We start from the raw sequence: 27,014 nt of genomic DNA on the forward strand, positions 1-27,014 counted from the left end.
TGAAAATGTATCATAATACATCAGTAAATAAATGAAATTACTTCAGGCATGGTGTTCCACCTTCAATTTTCCGAATTGAAAAGCTGCCACTAGAACCTCCTAAACGTTTTCCTGATGGATAACGAAACACACAGCAAGAGCTTAACTTAAGATCTCGAATTCCATCAATAAATACAGTTATGCTGAATGAAAATCCTTGGTGATCCAAAGAAACAAATGTCAAGGAATCTAAAATAGGTAGCAAATTTAAAAGCTTTTCAACGAAAGGTTATTTTTATTATTCCAAAAAGGTTTTTAAAAAAGCTTAATTTTTACCAAAATGTTTTAATACATAAATACAGACTAGTAGGTAATCATTTTTTCAAAAATTTATCAGAAATCAAAAGCATATTTCTTTCAAAATTGAAAATGCCATCATGTATACTTATAGATATTGCTAGAGTTTTTTTTTCCAGGCATAGAAATAATCCTTGACATTTTGCAGAGGAGTGAAATATTTGAAAACAATGAAAAAAATAATAGTGATAATTCCATAAAGTAAGCTAACTTTCTAAGGCTAAGATAAAAGATGAAGTTTTCAACTTTTAGAATTTCTGATATTTTGAATTTGAAAAAAAGCGTTCAATATAATATTTTAAAAATTCAAATTACTTTGTTTTAATTTTCCACAAAGCTAAATTTTAAATTTTTACTCAACATACAAAGCGTAAAAATACTATTTACTAAATTTTTCAGGTATATTTTTGCTTCTTAATAGCTTAAATATGCCTATGGAGGCATTAAAAGTACCTCTGATAGTGGGGGTGATCATGAAAGAACAAAGTCTTGTGTATCATATGTCTATCTGCTTTTGCTGACATTTTTTAAATTTGATCACAAAATGTAATCCAAACAATTGGATGTGAGTAACAACTAGAAAAAATAGTCAGAATAAAACCTTATTGCAGAAGGCTCATGTTACATAAAAACATACTGCGAGTTAATGCATTATTTCACAAAATAAAATCTTAGATCATTACTTTAGTTATAGGGGAATGAGGGGCAAAGTAAAATAATTAAGATGACTGAGCTTTTTCAAAATGAACAAATTGGATATTTATTTTAAAAATTACGCTGCATGAAAAAGAAACATTCTATTTTATAATAAAACTTGCGAAGAAACAGATTTTTTTATATCAATTTTCATTTGCGATATGAAAAAAAAAAGTGGAAAAATTTCACTTTTTTTTCCATGGGGCAAAGTGAGAAATGAAACATTTTCTATTCAAATATTGAAAATATTTTTGATTAAATGAGTCAGTAAATACAAGATTTAATGAAAAAAATGAAAAGATACTGAAACAATAAACTGAAAATTCAATAAATAAATTAATTATTGCATTAAGAAAAATAAATAAATGAGTGAGCAAAAAAGTGAATGAATGAATAATTAAGTGAATAACTAAATGGAAGAAGGTAAATGAATTAATTTATAAATGTATAAGTAAATGATTGAGTAAGTAAGCAATACAAACTATTTCACTTTGCCCCAGCAAGGACTTGACTAATTATACAAAAGATTTAAAATACAAATAAGCTTAACTAAATAAATATTTCAGAGTATTAGAAGTTCTCAATTAATATTTGAAATGTTAATAACAAGAACTTTATCAGGGAAAAGAAAACAAAAAACAATTTTTGACTTGCAACAAAATATTACAATATGAGTATCAATTTTTGAAAATTGCCTGTATTATCATACGCTTTAATCCGGTGGTATTCTTTTCCTGGCTGGAATAGATTTCATGTGCTACTATATAGTTAAATTATTACCAGATAGGTGGCGCTAAAAGCGGAGTAAATGTTTCATTTTGCCCACATTCCCCTACTACAAGAAATCATTTCAAAATTTTAAGTCCTTTTTTGTTTGCGCAATGTAAAGTTGATAAAAAAATTTTAACGTTTTTATTTTATTTGTTGAAGGAATGTAAACATTATCTAATTATATACAACCATGGACTATTTGAAAAGAAAATCTACTTTAATCCATGGCTTATATAACTCTTGCTCTCAGCAATATAGTTTCAATAAATATTAAAATTTCACTATCAGAATGTATTAGGTTATAAAAATAGAAATGTAAAAAGTATAGAATTACCTTCAATGACAATTTTTCCTTTGTAAACAACAACAGGAGTTCCTCCGCGATGTTGCTGCTTTATAAGTACATCTTGCATTACATGATTAGAGCTGTGAATTATTGGAGAACGTCCATGATAGTATAACGTAATTTTACACTGCTTCATATCAATTTGTTTTTCATAAACAACACTCTACAAACAAAATTAAAAAGAAAGAAACTAATAAAGTGATTGAATTATGTTACATCTGGAATTTGTTATCTGTTAATATGTAAGAATTACAATATTCAATTTTAAATTAAGCTGTTTAATAATGTCCAAATAAATAACACTTGTGCTCCCCCCCTCCCCTTGTGTATCCATCCCTGGATCATCATTGGGCAAGTAAGGAGAGATATTTGTTTGCTAGGTGGGCCCAATGCAAGGTGCATTTGATATAACAACTATCAAAATGATAATGGAAAATTTACAATTTGATTACATTTTAAAACTACTGTGCAATTCTAGAAACAATAGTTTTTCCACATAGGAAAATAGCAAATATATAAAATCCAACTATAATTATTTTGGAACTAGGAATTAAGAATGCATTTCAAGTCATAACATTGACGCTATTCAGTAAGAATTACATTTGGTTACAGTCGAGTCCCGCTACAATGCGATCCGACTTACACAAAATTGTTATAATGCGATTTTCTCACCAGTAACATAACAAGGATGAAACTGCATTCTCCAGATGGGATAACCGAGATGTTAGTATATTGTATGAGCCTTTCTTTGTATTACCTGTTCTAGTGAGCTAAAATAGATTATGACCACTTAAATAACCTAGAAATTCCCTTGTTCTGTTTGTAAGCAACAACTAAATATGAAGAACAACCTTTTGGAAAACTACTTTTCCCTATCAATTACCTCCCACAAAGATAACTGCATGCCAAACCTGATTCGAGATATACAACACCTTAGCTTCCCAAAGGTGCAAAAAGCTACTCTCTCTATTTTGTAACATTTTTGTGACTCTAAACAAAGAGGCACAAAAGGAATATATTTGAAATGCCTAAAAAAAATAAGCTTTTTCTCTTATTTTGGTTGTTGTTGTTGGCGTGTCCCTAATCAACTACGACGGAAAAATTGGTGCCATTGCCTCAAAAGGTTGGACTAAATATCTTATTGCTTTTATCTCTTTTCAAAAACTCTTTCATTTTTTGCTGCTGAGTTTTCAATTTGCTGGTCATTATGAGAGATTTCAGCGGTCTTTTCTGGAGGATTTTTTAACACTGAGTAGATAGGGAGGAAAATTTGTGTCTTAGAAAATTGGTCATTAATGGAGGTAGTTCTATGTAGGAAGATGCTCATAGACGTTTCACAATATCAAAAAAATATTGGAACTCTTTTTGTTCCTGACCAGGTACCAATCTATAAATTTTGGGCCTCCATGCAACAAAATCTGTTGGGCCCTCCCCAGAGGCCTGCAGTATATATTTGCAAGGTTAATAAGTCTTAATGCTAGTTTCTTATTTTTTTTTTTCAATTTCTTGGGCCGTTAAACCCTTAACCTGTTTCTGACAGTCAAGTCTTCATATAAAAGGGCACTTCACTGAAATGGAACCATTAACCCTTTCTGTCCTAAACTTTTTTTTGCTAATACTACAGAGAAGTAAATTTTGCAGATTACAAAACTTTAATAACAGAAAAAAAGAAAAAAAAAATGCAATGCAATTAAATTCCGCCAAACCTAAAAACCTTTCTTTAAAAAAAAAATAAAATCATATACAATTTTTAGATAAGGGTTTTCCCCCTTCATGCCTTTAGAAAATTTAATATGAGTAAAAAATTGAAAAATTCTTATTTCACTAGGGCATGAAAAAGATAGCACATTTCAAAATTTGGGCATAAACGAATCTAAAAATAAATTATTAAAATATATTCTTTTCGTTAAATAATTTTAGAATTGCATTCCTAATAAGGAGAAAATATTACAATCACTGCAAAAAATTTTACAGATTAAAAACTAGGCAAAGGAATCCTTGATAAGTTTTCAATTTCTGCATCACTTTCTCTTTTTTTCAGAAAGTCAGAGTTCTCTGATAGGCTCTGAGACCAGCTTGGACTCTCCAAGCTGGGCTCAGGCAAGTGTTGCTGGCCATTATATTTATGTTTTCAAATATAATTAAGTGATTTCTCAGTTTGGTAACCATCATTGCTCTATAAAAAGACTTTAATGGAACATAGTACATCATCAACAATTTTTAAATACTTGTGATGAAAAATTGTTCTTGTACACCATTTTGTTGTTTAATGAATAACTAATAACCCTAAAAGAAATATTTTTGTCCATTACATGTTGCCATAGTTAGTGCAAAATAAACACAATGGAAGCACTAAAGTGGTATATAAAGAGCTAAAACAGAAAATTTTCTCATAATTTAATCTTATGTTGCAGCATTTGATCTTTCAAAAAAAGGGGGGGGGGATATTTTAGGGATATCCTTTAATTAATTTATAATATACATATACAAAATTAATTTATAATATACATATAATATACATATATTCATATACAAAAGAAAAACATTTTACCTTTTTAAAAGTATCTTTTGATAAGTCAAAATCGGGTGTCTTCAATGTTTCTCCTGAATGAATGTGTCTTCTACGTTTCTTTCTTTTTCTTACATGTGCTTTTTTATGTGTAGGCTTAATCGTCTGCTTAAAGAATTTGCTCATAAAAAGAGGTGTAATGTATGGAGAATGCTCTGTTGCAGATATGCAGCGCTGAAACAGTGTCAAAGTATATATTTAGAGAACAAGATCTTAAAAATTATAGTTACTTCATTACAGTAAACCTCTGATTACAAGCAGAACAGGGTGGCACGGTAACCGCAGATAATAACAAATTCGCTGATAATCCGAAAACTAGATAAAAACAATGCTATTGTATGCAAAAGCTTAAAAATATCAATAACACTTGTACTAAACCTATTGCTAAAAACAATAGTGTATGTAAAAGCTAAAAAAGGATCCCTAATTATTGCAAGCAGATTACACATGTATGCGAGGAAATCGAGGAACTATTGGGTGAGTGCAAAAGTTCGTGCGGAGTTGCAATAGATGGTGTTAGAACGGGCGTAACGTGTTGTCATTAATACCACTATCTACGTAAGTCAGATCGTTGGAAAGGTGACGTGTGCAGCTTCCATTCCAATCAAAATAATTTGTGCAGATACAAACTGCTTTGAGAAAGATTACTTTTAAAATGAGTGTTGATAAGGTGCATTTACGCTTTGCGCATTTCGGAAGGCAATAAACGTTGCAGCAGTCGTAAAAAACATTCAAGACGTTTATCAAGATCAAGCACCAGCAAAACGAACTGTGGAAAAATGGTTTGCAAAATTTCGATGCAGAGATTTTAAGCTGGAAGACGAGCCACACTCAGGTCGACCTTCCAACATTGATGACGATGTTTTGCGTTCTTTAGTTTAGAATACTCCGCGAATTTCAACAGAGGAAGTTGCTACAGCACTTGAAGTTGACCAATCAACCACTTTTTGGCGTTTAAAAAAATCGGATTTGGTTTAAAGCTCGATATATGGGTGCCCCATTTGTTGACCGAGAGCAACAAAATCCAACGAATTTCTGCTGCCGTATCTTTACTCAGGCGGCTCAAAAACGAGCCGTTTTTGGATCGATTAGTGATGGGTCCTGTACAACAACATTCAGCGCAAACGCACATGGAAACAGGCAGGTGAACATGGTGACGCAAAGGCAAAGGCCAGTTTGCACCCGATGAAGGTGATGCTCTGTGTTTGGTGGGATTGCAAGGGTATAATTCATTTTGAGTTTCTCCCCGTGGGTCAAAGGATTGATTCGGACAAGTACTGTCGTCAATTAACTAATCTGAACCGAGAAATCAAACAGAAAAGTCCGAGTTTGTCAAATCGCAAAGGCGTAGTCTTTCATCAAGATAAGGCTAGACCGACGCTACACAAACTGAACAGCCTGAAATGGGATGTCCTAACTCATCCACCGTATTCTCCTGATATCGCACCATCGGATTATCACTTATTCCGGTCATTGCAAAGTCATTTAAATGAAAAAACTTGACTCTTTGAATGTCTTACAAAACGTCGTGTCTTCGTTCTTCGAATCTAAACCACGCAGTTTTTATGATCGGGGCATCCGTATGCTGCCAGAACGTTAGACGAAGATTATAGACAACGATGGAGAATATATCATTAATTGAATAAAGAGTTTTTCTTGCCTAATCAGTGTATGACTTTCTTTCACAAACTCCGCACGAACTTTTGCACTCACCCGATAGATTACCTACAACAGATGAAACAAGGTTACACAAAAAATGCACAGGGAAAAGGGGGGGGGGGAGAATTTTCTCAAGCCAGGTCCAGTCACTCGTTAATGCATATCAGTAAAGTAGATCTAAAATTCAGTAAGTAGTGTTGATCTAAAAATCAGTAAGTGGTGTAGATCTAAAGCTGTAAGTAGTGCAGATCTGTGACCTTGGAAGGTTTGATGTCATTGGTCGGGAGGGTTAAGAAAAAACCGGAATGTTTAAAAATAGATTTTACACGTAAGTTCAAATGTTTATTTATCTACATTCAGTTAATAATCACCGAAAAGTATTTTTTTTTCTGAAAATGTAAAAGTTCTGAAAGTTGCAGATAAATTGAGAGTTTACTGTAATGTTTATAAACACTTTTTCTATGCTGTTTTATTTTATTTCATTTTTTAAATTTATCACAGAAAGATTTTGCGCATTAAAATAAGGAATCTTAAAGCTGTATTTAAAAATAATAGTGAAAGTACAATATCATATTGAAACAAATCATTTGCACTATTTTAATTCTTGAGAATGTAAAGAAATGAATTCTAAAGGCTGAAAAATTAAGTATATTAAATTAAAAATCAGCATTAGTTTTTGTAAGATTAGTAATTTCTGAGAGAATCGACCCTTTAAAAAAAGTTTAATTCTTTTTCATCTAAACCTTCCGCTACAAAATATTCACTAAAAACTGCAAATACATTTTTAAAAATACAAAATTGATAAAAGTACAAAGATTTTGTTTGCAATTCAAGACATTTGAAACATGTAAGTAAAAGTATGAGAAATATTTATACCCAATAAAATAAAGACAAGCATTAAAATTTGCATTGTTTACCCAACAAAGAAGTCTTTTTATCAGCTAGTAATTTTTTTTTCAAACTTGCACACAGTTGGAAATTTAGGGCGAATTTTAATTTACCTACAAATTTCACTGAAATGGATCTAAAGCTATTGCAGAAGCACTATGAGTTTTTTTTTTTTTTTTTTTAATTGAAGAGTATGCAGAAAAGGAATTTAATGGATCCGCAGAGATGATACAATAGCACAACTAAAGTTGTCAATTACATGCTTACGTGTATTCAAGCATTTCTTTTTTTATGCTTGAAAATGAGTCAGTTATAGATTTTTTGAGACAAATTGACTGTTCTGCCATGGGCAGATAAACAGCAGCAGCTACAATTTTTTTATTTTTTTTTAATTCTTTTTTGGCATATATTTTACTTGAGCTTTATTGTATAACCTTGTTTATATGGTTTCTGCAGAAAAGTAAGCATAAAAATACTACCCTATTCCTAAACTTGACTGGTGTTTGTGGAGAATTTAAAAAAAAAAAAAAAAAAAAAACATTTCTTCAAACATCTCAAAAACTTACTTTTGTAGATGCTTCCATTTATCAGCCAATGGCAGTATTGGCTTTTGTTGTTATCAAACATCTCATGTGAATCCAAAGATAGAATTCCTTGGATGCATGTCCAGTGAATAAGGTGGCCAATACAATGTATCAGGATAACTACTAGGGTTTCCAATCCCTTGCCTATTTCAGTCCCGCAGGATTTCAGAATTGGAAGGAGCCAATCCCGCAGTATCCTGGGATCCCACAGGATGGAATTCTTTCTTCAAAATGTTAGATTTTAATTTCAAATAGAAAAAGTTGTGCTCTTAGAACTGATTGTTATTTAAATTAATAGTTTGTTCGAATTCTGTACACCAGTTGTAGAGTACTACAAATTCACATCCCTATCAGCAACTATCGTTTGGCACGCAAAACTGTGCCCTAAAAAAGTCCAGTGCGTCATGGAAATCGTATGGGATGGAAAAGGTTTTTGCACAAAAAATAATGCCTTGCCCAAAACGTGCACTGTGGTGCCACTGCATTTGGTTTTACAGAGATTAAATAATTGTGGACATTCAGCAAAAGATCCCCAATAAACTTCATCACCTTCTAAAATAGACTTTTCTTTTCCAATGGAGGTCATGTTTAGTTTTGTTTAATAATTACAAATTTCGGACAAAAACCATATATATTTGATTTGCGTATCTTGCTATATCCAATATAACTTGCACTGAGAACAAGCTTGTTGCTTAATTAACGTTCATCAATATATCAGGGCATTTAATTCATTACGGCAGGGGGTGAATGCCAATTGGTTCTTCAAATCGTAGCCTCAGTAAAAAATTTTGGATAACTGTGTTTCATCCTAGTTTCAGTCAATCAGCCAAGTCACTCTTTTAGAGCCGTGCAGAGCAGAATATTGCAGTAACTCAGATAATTTATCCAACATAATTTTCGAAATCCATTCATATTAAAATATTAGCTTCACGATGATAAAGACATTGACAGGCACCTTCTACAGGTTAGAGCTTAAATAATGTCAGGCGTTTCGTTGCTTTTTTTCTTTGGAGAAACATGTGAGGCAGTACGAAGCAAAGGAATGTAAGTGGACGTTTTCAAGTTTTGAGTAAATATGCATTTAAAGATAACGTCCTAGATAGGCTTTCATTGAACTTTTTTCCTTAAATCATGCTGTATAGCAGCAACTACCAGAGCTACTAGTACCATCTCTTGCCCCAGACAGAGGAGAGGTTCACCTACCATGTGTACTGGTTATCTCCAATTTTATTATTTTGCCACTTACATCCCTTTGCTTCTTACTACCTCGTATTATTAACACTTGGTGCACTTTCAGTAAGTTAAAAGTTTTGAGTGCATTCCTTAAGCTTACATAAGCGTTCCAATATTGCATTTTGGTTACTCCAGTGGATTTTATAATCAGTTATACACTTTCTCAATCTTTTTCTAAAGCGCAATTTTCTGGGATTCAAGTTTTAGGGATGGTTTTCGAAAACGTTTGTAAATTTTACGCATATTCTCAATATCTGAAATAATGAAAACCAAAACCTCGAATCAGAATACCCAATGCATTCTCAGAAAAATAAACTCTTATTTTATTGTGTCTTAAATGGTAAATCCACTGTTCATCATATGCGGCCCAAAGTTTTTCTTTCAAATATACAAGGAGGGGGATTCAAACTTCAGATGATGTTTGTGAAAACATTTGTTTTATGAAAGGCAAAAGTTGAAAACGCTTGCATGGAAAATCTTTGTGGGATTGAGAATCCCATGGGATTTTGCTCTTGATACCGCGGGATCAGTCTTGCTAAATATCATGCGGGATCCTGCGGGATTTTGGGATTGGAAACCCTAATAACTACTTGAGTATTAATAGGCCATAACTCTGGTTTTTAACTTACAATTAATAGTGTCAAAAATACTGCTGATGAGGAATGGAGCTATTATGAAGGAACTAATATTACTGAAGTGTTTATATCCATATTCCAAATTTGGGGAGAAAATCAACTGAGTATTACCTCACAGGTGGAGCTGACATTAAACAAACTCTTTGTGTTAAGATAAATAAATACCTTTGTGCTGAATAGTAAAGTCAGAACAAACAACGTAAGTAGAAGCACAAATTATTACAGCAGACACGTGTTTCGGCGTTACAGGGAACGCCTTTTTCAATGCAAAAAATAATGAGCTTATGGATGAAAAGACATCCGACAAAAGCCAAATGGATGTCTTTTCATCCATAAGCTCATTATTTTTTGCATTGAAAAAGGCGTTCCCTGTAACGCCGAAACACGTGTCTGCTGTAATAATTTGTGCTTCTACTTACGTTGTTTGTTCTGACTAAACTCTTTGTGTGCTCTTTCATTAGTACAAATAATTGTAGTGTCATTTAGTGAGGCTCTGAATAACTGCTTCAGTTTTAAAATGTAGGCTAATTGAAAGTCAGCTCCAATAGTTAATTTTATTTTAATAATAAATGATAGAGAAAAATGTCGTACCTTTTGCATAGAAGTTGCTGCTTTACTAGCATACGGTATATAAGAAAAATCTGCTGGTGCTGAATGACAAAAATTAATTGGTTTTCCATCAATATTTTGTTGATTTGGTTTGAAATAAGAACATTCATGAAAAAATTCACTTGATAAGCTTTTCTTGTTAGAACCCTCAGAATCAAATTTGGCACACTTCTTTTTTGTTTTCTGTAAAAAAATTGAATGTAAGACGCTATTATTTAATTTAAATTTATACAAATTTAAAGAAAAGTTCATATTTCATGAAAATTTATACATAAATTATGCTTATGAAAACAAAGTACTTTTGTTTACACTATTGTACTAAATTCCATTTCCTGAATAAATAGGAAGTTTAAAATATGTAGTGAGCATTTAGCAATAAGTTACTGCTCCTAAGCCAGTGCTAAGGCAGAACTACATGCATTATACCAGGCAGGCTGGTTATCATATCCAGAGACTGCAGTTTTGTTCTTGTTAGAACTCTTATGCCTGGAATAGTGATTAACCAAGCTGGAGGCAGAGGTTATTTCACTGAAGCTGAGAGTGCCAATAAACTGGTAAATAAAATATATTTATCTTGCCAGCGAGTGTCCGCTTCATGGTGCGGTTTGACTCATGAATTGAGAGCATAGCTTGGGTATTTTGCAATAAGTTACCACCCCTAAGCCGTGGTTAAGGCTACTACATTCAATATACCAGACAGCCTGGTAGCCCTGACTTAAAGGTGGTAACTTATTGCTAAATACCGAAGCTATAACCTCAATCCATGAGTAAAACCGCATCATGCTATAGACACTCGCTAGTGAGATAAATTAATTTTATCTACCACTTTATTGCAATAAGTTACCACCTAGATAACTAGACTGTCTGGTATATTGCATGTATACAGTGAGCATGCCTTTGCTATCAATTGACTCAGAGAAAAGAGATCCCTTCACAGTGTATGAGTCAATTTTGTATGCTCAAGTTAAATTCTCTCTTCATGCTTAATGCTTTTCTTTCTGAGCCATATAAACATAATGATCACAGACAAGCTGAACAGCTACATATAAAACGAATTATTAGACTATATAATGAATTTTAGTGGATTTAGTAACCCTCAAGAATTTACAATGAAATCCATTGCAGGAAAATTGCATGAATGTTACTCTCTTTTATAGTAAGAAGGGCTTACTATAAAAGAGGGGGCTTTTAGTTCCTAAAAAATTTACGTTAAAAAACAAAGCTTTATATAGCAGAGAACCAAGGCAACTAACTCACTAAGGGTCTGACTATGGCACCTTGTGGTGTTGGAAGGAAAAGCTTTAAGAGAAGAGCTAGGACATTACAGAGCTTGGAGCTGAGTTATGAAAAAGAGCGCTCTCCCTTGGAATTTTTTCAGAATTGTAGACTGGGAAAAGCAGTTGTAGCACATTGCTTAATACTTTTTGTGACAGGGATTGGAACTTAGTACAGGAAGTTTTTTCGAAGTTCCAAAAGCTTAATTTTAGATGATCTTAGCTGAATATACATAAGATGGGGTTCAGGGGATCTCCCCTAAAAAGTTCTTTAAATTGAAGTCAAAAAAAAAAAAAAAAAAAAAAAACTATTGAACATCTTTGATGAGGGGTTTCAGTACACTCCTTTGCAATTTTTTAAAAAATAAAATCCCCCCCTCCCCCTGGAAAAAAAATAAAACAACTTAACTTGAGATGGTCTTCCATGATGTTAGATGGCAGAGGTTTGGGAATTTATAAAACAGCTCCTGGATATCTGTGTGTGTGTGTGTGAAATCGATTGCTTCCTCCTTGAATATTTTCTGGATCCTCCCTTGGTCGTATTATCCTTATTTTACCAATTGAATCCCATTTTGTGCTTCATTATAGTTAGGAAAAAAACAACGTAATTTTAAGATGTTCTGTAAAAAAAATTGATCCACAATTTATGACAGAATGCTCACCTTAATGTTTTCAACATTGTTCATTTTTGAAATATTTTCCAAGTAATTGCACAGCTTTTTATTCCAGCTCCCTTCTTCATGAACAGCATTTTGCACCACAGCAGTTGCTAATATATCACATAATTTTTTCTTTTTTTCATACTGCAAATTTTCAACTTTAACTCTTCTTTCAGGAACAATAACACCATCAGATGTGATCTAAAGAAATTTTGAAAATGAAAAAAAAAAAAAAAAAAAAAAAACACCAGGAAATGAAGATAAACGATCCAGTACTTCAACTAATTTGTATAAACTTAAGCATATTCAATTACGTACCGCCTGCTGAATTGCTGGTTTACAAAATAGTTTCTCAGCTGAAATTGCTTTCTTTGAATACCATAAGCAACACATTGAATTTAATGTAAGTTAAACTGGCAAACTGCTTTAATAAACTCTACAATGGTTATACTTATAATTATTCCTCTATGCTTCTTTATAAGTGGATTTCTAATAAAAGACTAAAAAGAAAGAGCCTTTTTTCTTAGCAAATCATACATCATAATAGATATTCATTGAGAGACACTCAATGAAACTATTAGTCTTTTGCAAGGACTTCTTAGCATTCATTCTCAAAAAGACTTAGTCCCTTATACTAGTGCAAAGAAAAACGAAGGATTTACCAGATTAGCATCAATGGATTGCCCTGGAAACACAGAACGGTATTTTATCTAATGCTGTCCAGATTTTCACTGTCAGTAGTGAAAAAGAGCATGGGATTTGTAGTAGTAGAATCATTGTGAAAACACCTACCTACCTTATTCAGAGTAACTTCACTATCCAGATGAAAATCCTGACCAAAGTTATGTTTTTACTCTAAGATAATACCAACTGCCCAAGTAGCATTTTATCTTGGCTCAATATTGGCGTGAGATTGTTCACGTTGGCAATGTCTTGGCCAATATTGGCACGAGTTTTGCAATGTTAAGCCAATATTGGCTTCCCATTGCATTAACAATATTGTACTTAGATTGGCAGATAATCTTGTGCCAATATTGGCATCTCATTGCATTAGCAATATTGTACTTAGATTGACATACAATCTTGTCCCAATATTGGCTTAACAATGCGCAACCATTGTTGTATTTAGACTGTGAGACAATATTGGCAAAAAATTGGTCAAACTCTGGAAAGCCAATATTGGGCGGAAGATGGCTCTTTGATGTTCAACCGATTTTGAAACAAATCTGAAAAATAATAAGATAAATAAATACCTTTGTGCTGAATAGTAAAGTCAGAACAAACAACGTAAGTAGAAGCACAAATTTGTAAACAAATTTGTTACAAATTTGTGCTTCTACTTACGTTGTTTGTTCTGACTTTAAAATCTGAAAAATGATTCATTTTCCTGAATGAGCAATTAAACACTGAGCCTGATTACCTGAAGCTCCACAAACTGTTTTAGAATGCTAAAACAAATTTTGAACGTAGAGAGAGTCCTCAAAAAATGGAGCTATTTGAGTTCACTTTAAACGCATTTGTATTTTTTTAAAAACCAGCGAAAAAGAAACTTCAACTTTGTCTGCACATTTTGTGTTTTGTTGCTCTTCCTCGCCGCTGCACATGGTAAATGCTTTTGTCCGTATATCGGAGATACTTTCCTTAAAATTTTATTGTTGCCTTCATTTCTTAAATGATATTTTATGATGAACTTTGTCTTCCAAAATAAAAGTAATGAAATAAGGCAAAAAATTTTTGAAGAAATATTAAATGCTGAATAAAATTCTGGGTAGATATCTAACATTGAAGAAATTGCTGAAACGATGTGAAACTGAAAATTTTGGATCGACATTGTGTTTTCAAAACTCGAAATCATAATCGAACAGTGACATTCTAAATTGCGTCGAACATTGAGAATTCTGAACTAACATTTGAAACTGGAGTAAATTCTGGATCGATATTTGACTTTGAAAACATATGATGAAGATTCCAGGAGTTTTATTTTCATGATTCTACATTGTGGATGTGGCAGGAACTCTAAAAAAAAAAAATCTGGGAAAAAGTGAGAATGTATCATGAGAAAAACTTTCCGTGAAAATTCAAATTTCTACTGGAAAACTGCATTCCTTTTCACAATGCTCTATAACACCTAATTTTATTGACAATAATCAAGTAAACTTTTAGAAATCTGAAAGAAGGTTTTACGGACTAGTTTTATGCTACCAAGTTCATTTCTCTACACGGACTTGCGTTTTGATGATCATAAGACTTTTGACTCATTACGGAATGAGAATTAAGTTCCATGGTCTATTTTCAGCTGAGCATGTACGATTAAATGGCAGTAAAGGTAGTGTAAACTATTTAGCGTCAACCATTGTTACGGAAATAATTGAAGTTCTATCTGATAAAGTACAAGAAATGTATCCAAATTCGAATAAAACCAAGATGCTTTGATTAACTATGATTTTACACCAGTGTTGAATTTTTTGTGCCAAACCCTTATTTTTGACGTGACATGTGAAGAATCTCTTGAATGTATGTTCAACACCATGACGTTTTTCATATTTCAAGTTATAACTTTTTTCTATAAATTTCGTAGGTTTTTTAATTGTTTCTACATGCATAAGTATTGAGCAAAAAAAAAAAAAAATGGCTCTGTTTATCTAGAAAATCTGAACTTTTATTGATAAATGTTGTGCAAATTCTAGGTCCAACACCATAGAATTGTCCATTTGCTTTACAAATAATTCTATTTATACCGTTGCCTGTATCAAACTGTTCTAGTGAATGTTCCTTTTCAACCTTAAAACAAATTATAAATTGTTCCACATCATCTCTTTTGCACAAAAAAATTAAGTGTTCATACTCTTTCGTCTATTAAAAGTGATATCAAATAGATTAAAATTTAATAATGTTGAAGAATTTGGAAATTTAAAGGTGAGGGGAAAAACATGTAAAGTAAGCCATAAGTTCTTTTGCACTATGTTTGGAATATTTATTTGTTTATAAATAAAAATAAATGTTTTTATTTTTTATAAAAACTAAGACAACACAGAGCTAAAAAGTGATGTCAAAAGTTAAGCCAAAATGCAAAGGGTTTAATAATCATTTTCAACTTTTTAAATTTTCCTTTCATTATGGTAAGTGGAAGTATTTTTTTATGTGTTTTAGTTTTCAAACATATGTACTAGACTGACTGCTTGTCCATAATTTCACAGCAATAAGTGCAACCTATATTTGCATCAATAATAAATGATTTTTAGATTATTCAGTGTTCATTGTCACCTACATTACATCCATTTTAAAAAAGAAAACTTAACAACTTTGTTTGCAGTACACTCAAACCTGTTTGTGTGGGATCCTTTTTCTTTGTGGTACATGAAAATTTCAATCAAATTGTGACTCAATTGACTAACTTGTCTATAAAACAAGTGCTCGGTAGTATTTTTAAGTGATGAATCGTTCTCTGATGTATATTTTAAAAGCGGATTTAAATGGTTGGCGAGATTCAAAGTAGTTGCAAAAGCAGAGCTGTCTTCAGGGTTCCATCTAACTGGTTAAGCCACAAAAAGTGGTAGGTACGGGGATACCTGGAGTGAAAAGTGTCTTGAATTTGTTTAAAGAAGAAATTCCTACAGTTGTTTCGTAAGTTTTGGGTTATTTTCAAGTGAGACTGTGTTACCAAAACATTTTTTTGTAGCTAATAGTGAAGTTTTGAGTGAATTTTTTTATGCGGTCCCTATCCACCACACAAAACTAGGTTTGAGTGTAGTTTGTTTCCACATTTATTATAATGAATGCCAATTTTGTGAAATAGATCTTATTATTTTTCTTTGACAATAATTGTTAGTTCATTACTGAATACTTTTTGTTTATGTGAAAATATTAGACATATGCTGGAGTATTTGATAAAGAAATTTTAAAGATCTACTTACTTTATTTACATAAACATGGTCAAACATTTTACTGAAGGAGTTAATTCTTGCAAAATTAAGTTGCTATTTCTGAACTATTCGGGTCAAAGAAAAGGGTACTTAAAAATGATGTTCATATTTATTTTTTTTAAATAGGAATAAAAATTCCTACCATTAATTGTTCAATATTGCAAAATAACTTTACTAATCAGTTATTTCAAATTTAAAAGTTTATTATTAATTTGAATGACAATGAAAACGATCAAGCACAGATTTTGAGCAACTTTTGCACTGTACTTCAATTACATTTACTTTCTGTGCAACCGTAGAATTGCAATGAAACCAAATGTGTACAAATTTTCTATTTGTTCGTCGAGGGAGAATTAACTCTATGAATTCTGCTCAGGAACTTTTGTAACTAATATTTAGCAATGTTAGTAAGTTTTGAGCAGAATTCGGAAATATCCGATATTTTCAGTTAGCACAAATTAAAGTCTTTAAAATAGTAAATGCTTCCTCAAATCACTCTTTATTTTCTTATGTTATTATTACAATATGTAGAATTAAAATTAAGTTTTCTTTTTATTATATTTCATTTTACATTTTCATCAATTTTTATGGAGTTAGCATTGACTGTTTCATTTTTCTTCTGTTAGCTACTTTTACAGTTATATGATTCAAAAATAAAATATACATTAATTGGTGCACAGTCATAAGAAATTCTCTTTTTTTCTGACCAACATTTAATAACTAGGCACTTTTAGTATGAATTAAATTGATGATGTTGTGAGATTTTGGGCTGTTCTGCTGTGGTCTGAGTGTTGTTACCACAAACGTTTCAACTGCATCTGCAGCAGTCATCTTCAGTGTTTACGTGGTCGAAGCTTCCAGGAAAGCGACTTTTAATTCCTTCTTCCTTTTCGTTGAAATTGTTGGAATCCTAACAATTTCAGTCCTGGTTAAACTGTAACAGCTAGCTACACTGCTGGCCACACGAAATGCAACACCAAGAAGGATAGTTGTCAGAGTGAAATGAAATTTTATACACGTGATGGCAACCTTACTATCAGAAAGTGATTACAAAATGAGAACAAATTGATCATTTATTACTGGAAAAATCCCAAATGAATGGAGGTTTAAGTCTCCTGTCGAGCTACCTATTGCGTGAATGTACGAGGTAATACAGTCAAACATTGAAGCATATCAGTCTTGTAGGATATCCTACTACACAGGTACTAGAAATGTGCACCTAATTCCATCAAGCTCATAGCCTACGCAATTTACCATCTCAAGTGATCCCAGATATGCTCAATTTGTGACAAAGCAGGGTGACGCACTGGACATAGAAAGTGGAAAAGGAAGTCCCTTCACACCCTTGTTGTGTGTGATCAAGCAGTGTCTTCCTGGGAGCCCCGCCATGAGTGCCAACACATGTGACTGAATAATGATATTAACGCAGTTTGGTGTCATGGGGACCACATGGTGACCTGTCGTAGTGCTGTGGATCAATATTAGAAGTGACTATGTTTTGTACATGATTGCAACCCATAAAGGCATCCCAGCTGTGGGTGGGGTATGCCGCTGAAAAGCCAAAGCATTATTTGGTAGTTCACAACGTGTTCTCCATAACCTTAAAAAAATGTTATTTTTGCGAAATTCGATCTGGATTCATCGCTATGAGAGCAATCAGAAACCATTCGGTTGCTAGCAAATCGATTTGAACTCGAACCTACTCCAAGTGTATGCGATCCTAATAAAGCCTGCTTTTTAGGAGCACACCACATTGACAGCTGTAGTGATGCTATGGGGTGCTATATTGTGTGTAGGACAGGATCACCTCTAACATTGACTCGCTGCACTATCACAACCTAATGGTATATTTTTGTCATGTGTTGAGACTCGTGTTCAATAAGGCAATGCACCGTCACACACAGCAGGGAGGGGGGGGGGGGGTTCCTCTCCCACATTATCACCTTTTCTGACCTGCGTGATGTCATGATTTGTCACAAATTGAGCATATCTGGAATGACTTGGCGGTAAATTGAACAATCTATGAGTTTGATTGAATTAGTAGTGCTTTACATTAACTGATAGGAATTGACGTATTACATCATATGAGACTAGTATACCTCAATGTTCGACTGTATAGTGTTGTACATTCAAGCTAGAGTTGATTCAACAGGGTACTTAAACCTCCATTCATTTGGGATTTTTCAGTAATAAATGTTCATTTTATTTTTATTTTGTAATCAATGTTGTCATCAAGTGTAAAATTTTGTATCATTCTGACTGCACCTTCTTGATGTCGCATTTTGTGTAGACAGCAGTATATATAACAATAACAATAATGGAAGCCACTATTTAACCAATATTGGCTTAAAATCGGCATGCAATAATGGCTAAAGAGTGTGATTGCAATATTGGCCAATATTGTCAAAATGTATCCCCTCCGTGCTTCAGCCAATATTGTGAGCCACTATTTAGCCAACGTAACGCCAATATTGGCCTTAGATCGGCATGCAATAATGGCTCAAGATTGCAATAGCAATATTGGCCGATATTGTCAAAATGTATCCCCTCCGTGCTTCAGCCAATATTGTGAGCCACTATTTAGCCAACGTAACGCCAATATTGGCATTAGATCGGCATGCAATAATGGCTCAAGATTGCAATAGCAATATTGGCCGATATTGTTAAAATGTATCCCCTACGAGCTTCAGCCAATATTGGGTGTAAATCGTACGCCAACATTCAGCCAACCAAGTACAATATTGCGCCAAGATTCAATGCTACTTGGGTGAGGGCGCTCTTAATGATGCAAGATTCCTGCACTGAATAGAAAAACATCTGGATTTTGACTGACAGCTAGTTTTATCCAGCATGTACAAAAGCTGTTCAGTACTAGTAATAGAGCTACAGTCTCTGTTTTTGCTCTGTTGCAAAAACTCAACCTCAGGCATGAAGGGGAGGTTTGATACTACTGAGGGGAGAAATTAGGGAAAGGATTGGGGTTTGCAGACGTTCCTCTGGAAATTTTCTCGAAAGGAAGCACTAAAAACTCATTTCAGACTATCTCCAGAAAAATATCGATATTGAAATATTTGCAGTTTCATACATTACATGCTGAGGTATTGAGGGAGGAGGTGAGTACTCTCCCTCAGAAATTTTTCGAAGTTGTGATGCCTAAAATTGCACCACTTAAGCTATTCTCTATGACGTTACTAGATTTAAACTATTTTTGGAGATGATGATCAATGGCAATCACATGAATTACTTCCTTATCCAGCATTCTCACTAATTAATTCCTGAAACTGTTTAGATTTTATTTCTGATTAGTAAAAACATTGTAGTTAAAATGTCTATTAAAATAAAATGTACAGTTTTTAGTTTAAATTACCAATTAATACTTCAACTTTAGCAGTTGAACTTAAGTGAAAACACATTTTAATAACACTAAAGTGTTTTGCTGAGGTAGGCATAGTTCATGATACACACACCAAAAAAGGATAAATAGGATGAAAATTTTTGAAATCTCTTGATATACTCTATCAAACTGCTGTAAATCTAAGCATGCAAAATATGGATGAGTAATGAAATCATACATACCAAATTAGCAAATTGTAGATGTGAACGCCTGATTGGTCGTGCAAAATAATGTGCTAAATGAATGTCAGTTAATCCATTATACGAACCTAAGGGCCTGTAAAAATATATGAATCAATGTTTTGATAAAGTTCAAAATAAATAGAAATATTTTTTTTAAATTGAAGAAAAAAGATGAAACCGAAACCCAATAAAATTGCTGAACCAGGAAAAACAAAAACATATAGTTTTCAAAACAAATTATATGACAATGACATTTACAAAAAAAAAAAAAAAAACCTCTGCCATGCCAATATGAGAATGACAATATTTTCATTAGTCATAATGTTCCACATATAAGTATACAAAAACATTCCACACAATTAGTGCTCAACCTATGACCTCCGAGCCACATGTGGTCTGCAAAGCTGATCAATGTTGAGGTTGTTCTGTGCAATATTATACAAATACAAATACAAATGTGACGACCAGCAACAGGCACTGGGCCCAGCTAGGCTGGTCCTAGTCAATTAATTAGTCCCCAATGAAGATCAATGGCCCTCTTAAAGCTATCCACTCCCTTGCTCATTACCGCCTCTTCCGGTAAGCTATTCCAAGTGCCCACGACCCTGCTAAAGTAGTAGTTTTTCCTGATTTCCAAGTTAGCCTGAGATTTAAATAGCTTAAAACAATGACCCCTTGTCCTGCTTTCCCCGCAAAAATTTAATCCATTTACATCTTTCATTTTGATAAATTTAAATAACTGAATCATGTCCCCTCTGACTCTCCTTTGCTCCAGGCTATACATGTTAAGCCTATTAAGTCTGGTATCATAATCTAAATCTGAGAGTCCCCTTACTAATTTAGTTACCCTTCTTTGAACCCTTTCCAATACAAAAATATCTTTCTTCAGATAAGGCGACCAAAACTGAACAGCATACTCCAAATGAGGTCTTACTAAACTCCTATATAAAGGCAGAAGAACTTTCTTAGATTTGTTTGAAATAGACCTATTGATGAACCCAAGCATTTTGTTGGCTTTGTTACTAGCAATACTGCACTGTTGACTAAACTTGAAGTCCTGATTTATAAAGACACCCAGATCCATAACATTATCTGCCTGATTTATGACTGAACCCTGTAAACGATATCTCATACGCTTATTTCCAAGACCTAAGTGTAGCACTTGACATTTCCCTACATTAACTGCCATACCCCATTTATCTGCCCACTTAGTAATATGATCTAAATCCTCTTGCAGCTGTTTTACTTGTTCTTCATTTTCGACAATCCCCATAACTTTTACATCGTCAGCAAAACAATTCATGCTTCCAGAAATATTTTCATTGATGTCATTCATAAATATAATAAACAAAAGAGGCCCTAAAACTGATCCCTGAGGAACCCCACTTAAAACATCACTCCAATTAGAATAATTTCCTCACACAACTACTCTTTGCTTCCTACCAGTAAGCCAATTTCTAACCCAAAGTAAAGTTTTTCCTCCTATTCCAATGTCAGCTAACTTGCTGAGAAGAGCAACATGCGGTACCTTGTCAAAAGCTTTTTGAAAATCAATATAAACAACATCCACACATTTTTTGTTATCTAAAGCTGAGGTAACCTTGTCGTAGAAATGCAATAAATTAGTAGTACAGGATTTACCTTTCCTGAAACCATACTGCAAACTAGTCAACAGACTATTAGTCTCTAAGAACATCATGATCTTAATTTTGATCAAAGTTTCGAAAATCTTACAAATCACCGAAGTCAAACTTACAGGTCTATAATTCCCAGCAATACCTTTAGACCCCTTCTTGAAGAGTGGCGTTATGTTAGCCAGCTTCCAGTCCTCTGGCACCGTCCCCGAGTTATAAGAAGCATTGAAAATATTCAAAATAACATCCACTAATTCCTCTGCACACTCAACTAAAATTTTTGGATAAATATTATCTGGTCCCGGAGCTTTAGTTGCTTTAATCTTTTTCAAATGAAATAAAACCTCCTCCCTGGAAAATACAAAATCCTCAAGCTGTATAATAGCTTGTGTCTTGTTAGTGTCAACTGTTGAGATACAGTTATCGTTAAACACACTGGAAAAAAAGTTATTTAGAACATTTGCAATATCCCTATCGTTTTGGATTAAATTTCCATGCTCATCAACCAAAGGCCCAATTTGACTGTTTCGAGCTTTCCCGGAATTAGCGTAAACAAAAAACCTCTTAGGGTTCCCATCAATGTCATCTGCCAGCCTTTGCTCCAATTCCCTTTTCTGAATCCGTACCAAATACTTAAAATTTCGCCTTGCCTTACCATACTGGAGCCTCTCCGCACTCTGACCAGTTTCTTTAAACTTACGAAAAGTGGCTTGCTTATAATTAAGAGCTTCTTTAGTCTCCCTGGAGAACCACATGGGCCAAATTTTGGTACTAACACCTTTTCTCCTAAATGGAACATAGTCCCCAACGGTTTTAGCAAGTTTATCCTTAAATTCCGTCCACTGCTGATCTACGTCGCTATTTTCCAACCCTGACGAAAAAACCTCTTTCAAGCTCTGCCTAAGTGCAACAAAATCGGTGTTTCTGAAATTGGGCACAAACCTAAAATTATCATCTTTGCACACTTCAAATTTAACCCGGAACCTAATGCTGTTATGATCACTATCTCCAATATGCTCCCCTACACTCAACCCCTGAACAAAACTACCTATGTCACAAAAAACTAGATCCAAAATGGCCTCCTCTCGAGTTCCCTGAGTTACAACTTGATCTAAGAAACAGTCACCAATTACTTTTAAAAATTCCTCTTCTTTGCCATTACCAGGATAAAAATTATTCCAATCAATACCCGGAAAATTGAAATCCCCCATTATGATAACGGATCCCTTACTAGACATGTCACTAATAATACGGTACATCTGTTCATCTTGTCCCTGGTTTGAATTAGGTGGCCTATAAATGTTTCCAAAGCGTAGCTTTATGCCCTTACTGCTCATCAACTCCAGCCAAACCATATCAATATCAGTAGGCTTATCATTTATGACCAATTCATTGCAAATAAAATTGTCTCTAACATAAAATAAAACCCCACCACCTCTTTTACCTACTCTATCCTGTCTGAACAAATTATACCCAGCAATATGTAATAACTCTGCATCAGATTCGGTAGCCCATGTCTCTGTAATTCCGATAACATCCAACTTCTCATCCATAACTATGCTTTTCAATTCATCCATCTTGTTCCTAATACTGCGAGCATTGGTATAGAAAACTTTAAGCATGCCTAAGTTGCTTTTATTTAACACCCTGAAATTTCCTAAATTACAATTGTTAACATTACTACTCTTGTTTGTCACTTTATTTCCATTTCTAGCAATACCCAAAAACATTACATTCTCTCGATACCTGGTGCTTGAACCATGCCCCCCATTCCAACTTAGTTTTTTGACTCCAAAGCCCTTAAAATCAATCCACTAACCATTTTGACCCCTGTAGAGCTCAGATGCAGGCCATCCCTAGCAATCCAATCCCGTTTACAGTGACTCCATACATCAATGAACCTGATACTGCGCTTTTCGCAAATTGACTTCAGTAGCAAGTTCATACACCTAGCACGTTGATTTAGCCAGCTCCTATGCACTCCATACCTGGGAAGCAAACATACCACTTGGACATTCGTCGAAAAGCTGGTTGCTTTATCCTACAGGGTTTCCCATTCCCTAGAAAACTCCTCATTTTTACTGTGGCCTACATCATTTGTTCCCACCCACAAAGTAACCATGTCCTCCTTATTCAATACTCCCTTCTTTTCAGCAACCATATTAACGTCTTTTACCCGAGCCCCTGGTAAACAACACCTAGCCACCTTACGCTTTACTCTCCCAACTGTGTTACCCACCTCCCTTACCATAGAGTCCCCCAAAATTACACCCTTAGTTTCCCAATCTAACTCCTCATTTGAAACTTCCCCCTGAATCTCTGGAACATTTATACCCTCTACAACTGGCTTACACCCTAATGCTAACTGGGCTTCCAAAACTAGCATCTTAAGTCTTAAGTCTGAGAGTTCAGCACATTTAGTGCAAATATAATCCTCTTCAAAAACAGACTCATTTTCCCCCTTATACAGGCAGAACATATGACATAAATCACAAGAGATCCACCTGTCCCCCTTCCCACTCTTTACCTCTTTCATAATGCATATAACACCCATTTCTACTCAGTGAATATGTTCCAAAAGGCAAAACAGTAAGATAAAAATGCAAAAAAACACAGAATAAATACTAAAAAACAGCAGTAAATAAACAGAGTTGCTACACCCAATAAAGCACACAAGATCAAAAACCAGGAGATCACCACATGTTAGGCTTAGCTCCAAAAAATGCAAAAACACTTCAAGAATACAATAACAGCAAAAATGAGCCCCCAAAACACAATAAAACTAAATTACATGATAAAGTGAAGTAAAAAAACCTAAAACTAGACAGTAATAATGAAAAATTATAGTAAAAAAACACTTATCAAATTAGCAGCAAAAAACACTCCCTGCATCACAGGCGCCCTCTAGCGGCCGAAAAGGTGAAAAGGTTATGAAACGTTAAACTATGTTCTGAGGAGACTTCTGAAACAACCAATAATCTTAATTTGACATTAAGAATGATTGTTGCAAATTGGATGCCAAATAGTCAGAAATTAGTCTCTAAAAGAGATGGAAACTTTGTATTGACAAAGTAAACATATTTAATGACAACAAATTCTCGGTTTATAACTTTTCTTCTTTTTCAGCAACTTTCCCGCATTATCTGGAAAAGAAAAAGAAAAAAGAATAATGTGCACTCTGACCCACCAGAGTTATCTTAATATGAAGTGCGGCCCTCAGGTAAAAGAAGGTTGATCACTACTGTTCTACACTAAGATAAAAATTAGCTTACAACTAAAATCTATTTTCTTACCCATCAAACTTCTTATTAACAGCTGCAATTGTCCACATTTTAACACATATCTTCCTTCATCAGTAAAAGTTTAGGCAACTTGAGGCATATTTTAGGTAAAATTTTTTTGCACTAATTTATTTCCTGCAACTATTTAAAACTTTTTAGTATATTCATTAAATAATTATATAAAAACCCATTAAAATACATTATGCAAAACAAGAAACTGTTTAGGATACTAAGAAACAATATATAAGTTTCGTTCACATACTGCTACCGGTTGGTTGATCACATGACAGCTAATGACTTCAGCAGTTATTAACCAGTTGTTCAACTGGTCACCAACTGATGCTTCATCGAACGCTTTTGGTTGATCACTGGTTACTTGTGCAGATGAATAACATGCAGGTGAAAAATACTTATTATTGGTCAAAAATGTTACTTGGTTTAATCAACTAATCAACCAGCGATCGACCGGTGGATCTACCAGTGAAACTATTAGAATGACTTCGGAAACAACGAGTTAACCGGTAGCTCTATCAGAACGCTATGGTTAGTCACTGGTCGACTGGTAGCAGTATGCAAATGAACCTATAAAGTAATTTGTAATCCTTAATTTTAAAAATTCCTATAGTTAGTTGATGTCTTTTTTTTTTGAGCCAAAAGATACCATATATTTTTTTCTACTTATAAATAAACAGGATTTTAGTAAATATAAACAGTGACATTACATTATTAATAATCTGGTAAAATGTACATAAATTTATGACATTTTAAATAAACAGTCTTAATTAATTCATTAGCTTTTATGATGGTCTCAGATTAGGTTTTTCCTTTAAAAAGTTACAAAACAATGATTTTCAATAACGCATGTTCTTATAAAGGGTTATAGTAGAGTCAGTTCAGGGGTGGGGGGATTTATAAAATGCTTCAGAAAGCGTCAATTATTGCTATCTGTTTTCAATCGTTAAACACTCACTAGGAAGTGTATATCACTGTATTATAGAAAAAGGCTAAATGTATTTGTAAGTAGCATTAAACTTCTTGCTTTTCAAACAGTGAACAAAACCTTCAATAAAGAAATAATGCAGAGGCCAGGTAGGGAAAATTTTGCCTACCTGGGTATTTAAAATTCACTCATTTTATCATCAAACATGTTACACTGTTTTACAGATTAGTGATAGTGCATAAAAATTCTCGATGTATGAGTAGTTCAATGCACAGTTCAATGAGTAGTCAATACAGTGCCCACCACTAATAAAATCACTGGATTATAAAATCAGCCGATTTTTAAAATTAAATCTGGAAGAACAGAATGGTTGCAATATCAAAATATGTTAAAATCATCTTTTAATAAAATCACTATCGCCGTTTTATAAAATCAAACTTTTGTCATCATAGGTAAAAAAATTGATCAAGAAACACCAAGAAGTCAGGGAAGCGGTCTCCAATCATGAGGAAATCTCTGCCAAATTTACCCTCCTTAATAGATGTCAGAAAGGCGAATGGTTATATGATGCACTTTAGAGCAAAGAGGAAAACATAATGTTAAAAGTTACGAAACATTTTGTGAACGTTCAAAAGATAGTAAATCTTTGCTCTCCATTTCTATTAATCAAACAACAATACACCAACATTTTAAAATCCTTATGGAAATAAAAGGAATATACTTCGCATGTTTAGTTAAAATGTCAATCGTTTTTTAAAATACTTAAAAAGAAAAATAAATAAAGTAATTCATTTTGTTTTTAGAGTGTTTTAACTCCAAAACCTTTCCTTTCTTTAAGTGTAGGTATGCAGGTTTATAAAATTATCCATTTTATAAAATCAAATGTCCTTAGAACGAATGCAATTTTAATAAGCGGTGGGCACTGTAATAACTATGTGAAAATGTGGTATTCATAATAATGCCTAATACGGTCTTATTTTCATAGTTGGTGTAATATATTGAATTATATGAGTGTAATAGTGGCTGAAGAATGTTATTTCATGTCTTTAGGACTCTAATTAGTTTTAAAAACGTATTCAAAAGACCGTAAATAAGTTTCTCAGGCTCTAACAAGGAAAACATTTCCTTTATAAATAAATAAACCTACTTTGCAGAAATTCAATTATTGCAGAGAAGGCTGGAACTAATTAACCTCAATAAATGAGAGTTGTCTGTACATAAAAATATCAGTACATTAGAAGATTAAAATTAATGCTACTACAACATTTTTTTGCAAAAGTATAAAACAGCATTTTTAAATTGTGTTCTGCGGGATCAGCATGGTTCCATGGGTATCTCTCAAGGGTTCACAAAACTAGCAGTCTTTTTTTTTCAAAATGTTCAAATTAATCACAAAAGGCT

General features: G+C 33.4%; 1 protein-coding gene across 1 annotated transcript in view; it reads right to left on the reverse strand.

Annotated features, from left to right (window-relative positions):
• The window catches only part of LOC129218514 (glutamate-rich protein 3-like), a 40,240-nt gene that overhangs the window by 10,834 nt on the left and 2,392 nt on the right, over positions 1 to 27,014 (reverse strand). Inside the window, exons 2-8 of the mRNA XM_054852802.1 lie at positions 24,686 to 24,814; positions 19,759 to 19,852; positions 12,263 to 12,460; positions 10,309 to 10,509; positions 4,701 to 4,892; positions 2,138 to 2,312; positions 42 to 228 (exon numbers count right to left, since the gene is read on the reverse strand). Of these exons, the coding sequence (XP_054708777.1) occupies positions 42 to 228; positions 2,138 to 2,312; positions 4,701 to 4,892; positions 10,309 to 10,509; positions 12,263 to 12,460; positions 19,759 to 19,852; positions 24,686 to 24,723 (1,085 nt within the window). The 5' untranslated portion in view covers positions 24,724 to 24,814. The remainder of the gene's footprint in view (positions 1 to 41; positions 229 to 2,137; positions 2,313 to 4,700; positions 4,893 to 10,308; positions 10,510 to 12,262; positions 12,461 to 19,758; positions 19,853 to 24,685; positions 24,815 to 27,014) is intronic.

This window comes from Uloborus diversus, chromosome 3 (assembly GCF_026930045.1).
Source record: "Uloborus diversus isolate 005 chromosome 3, Udiv.v.3.1, whole genome shotgun sequence".
In the NCBI taxonomy this organism is placed as follows: Eukaryota; Metazoa; Arthropoda; class Arachnida; order Araneae; family Uloboridae; genus Uloborus; species Uloborus diversus.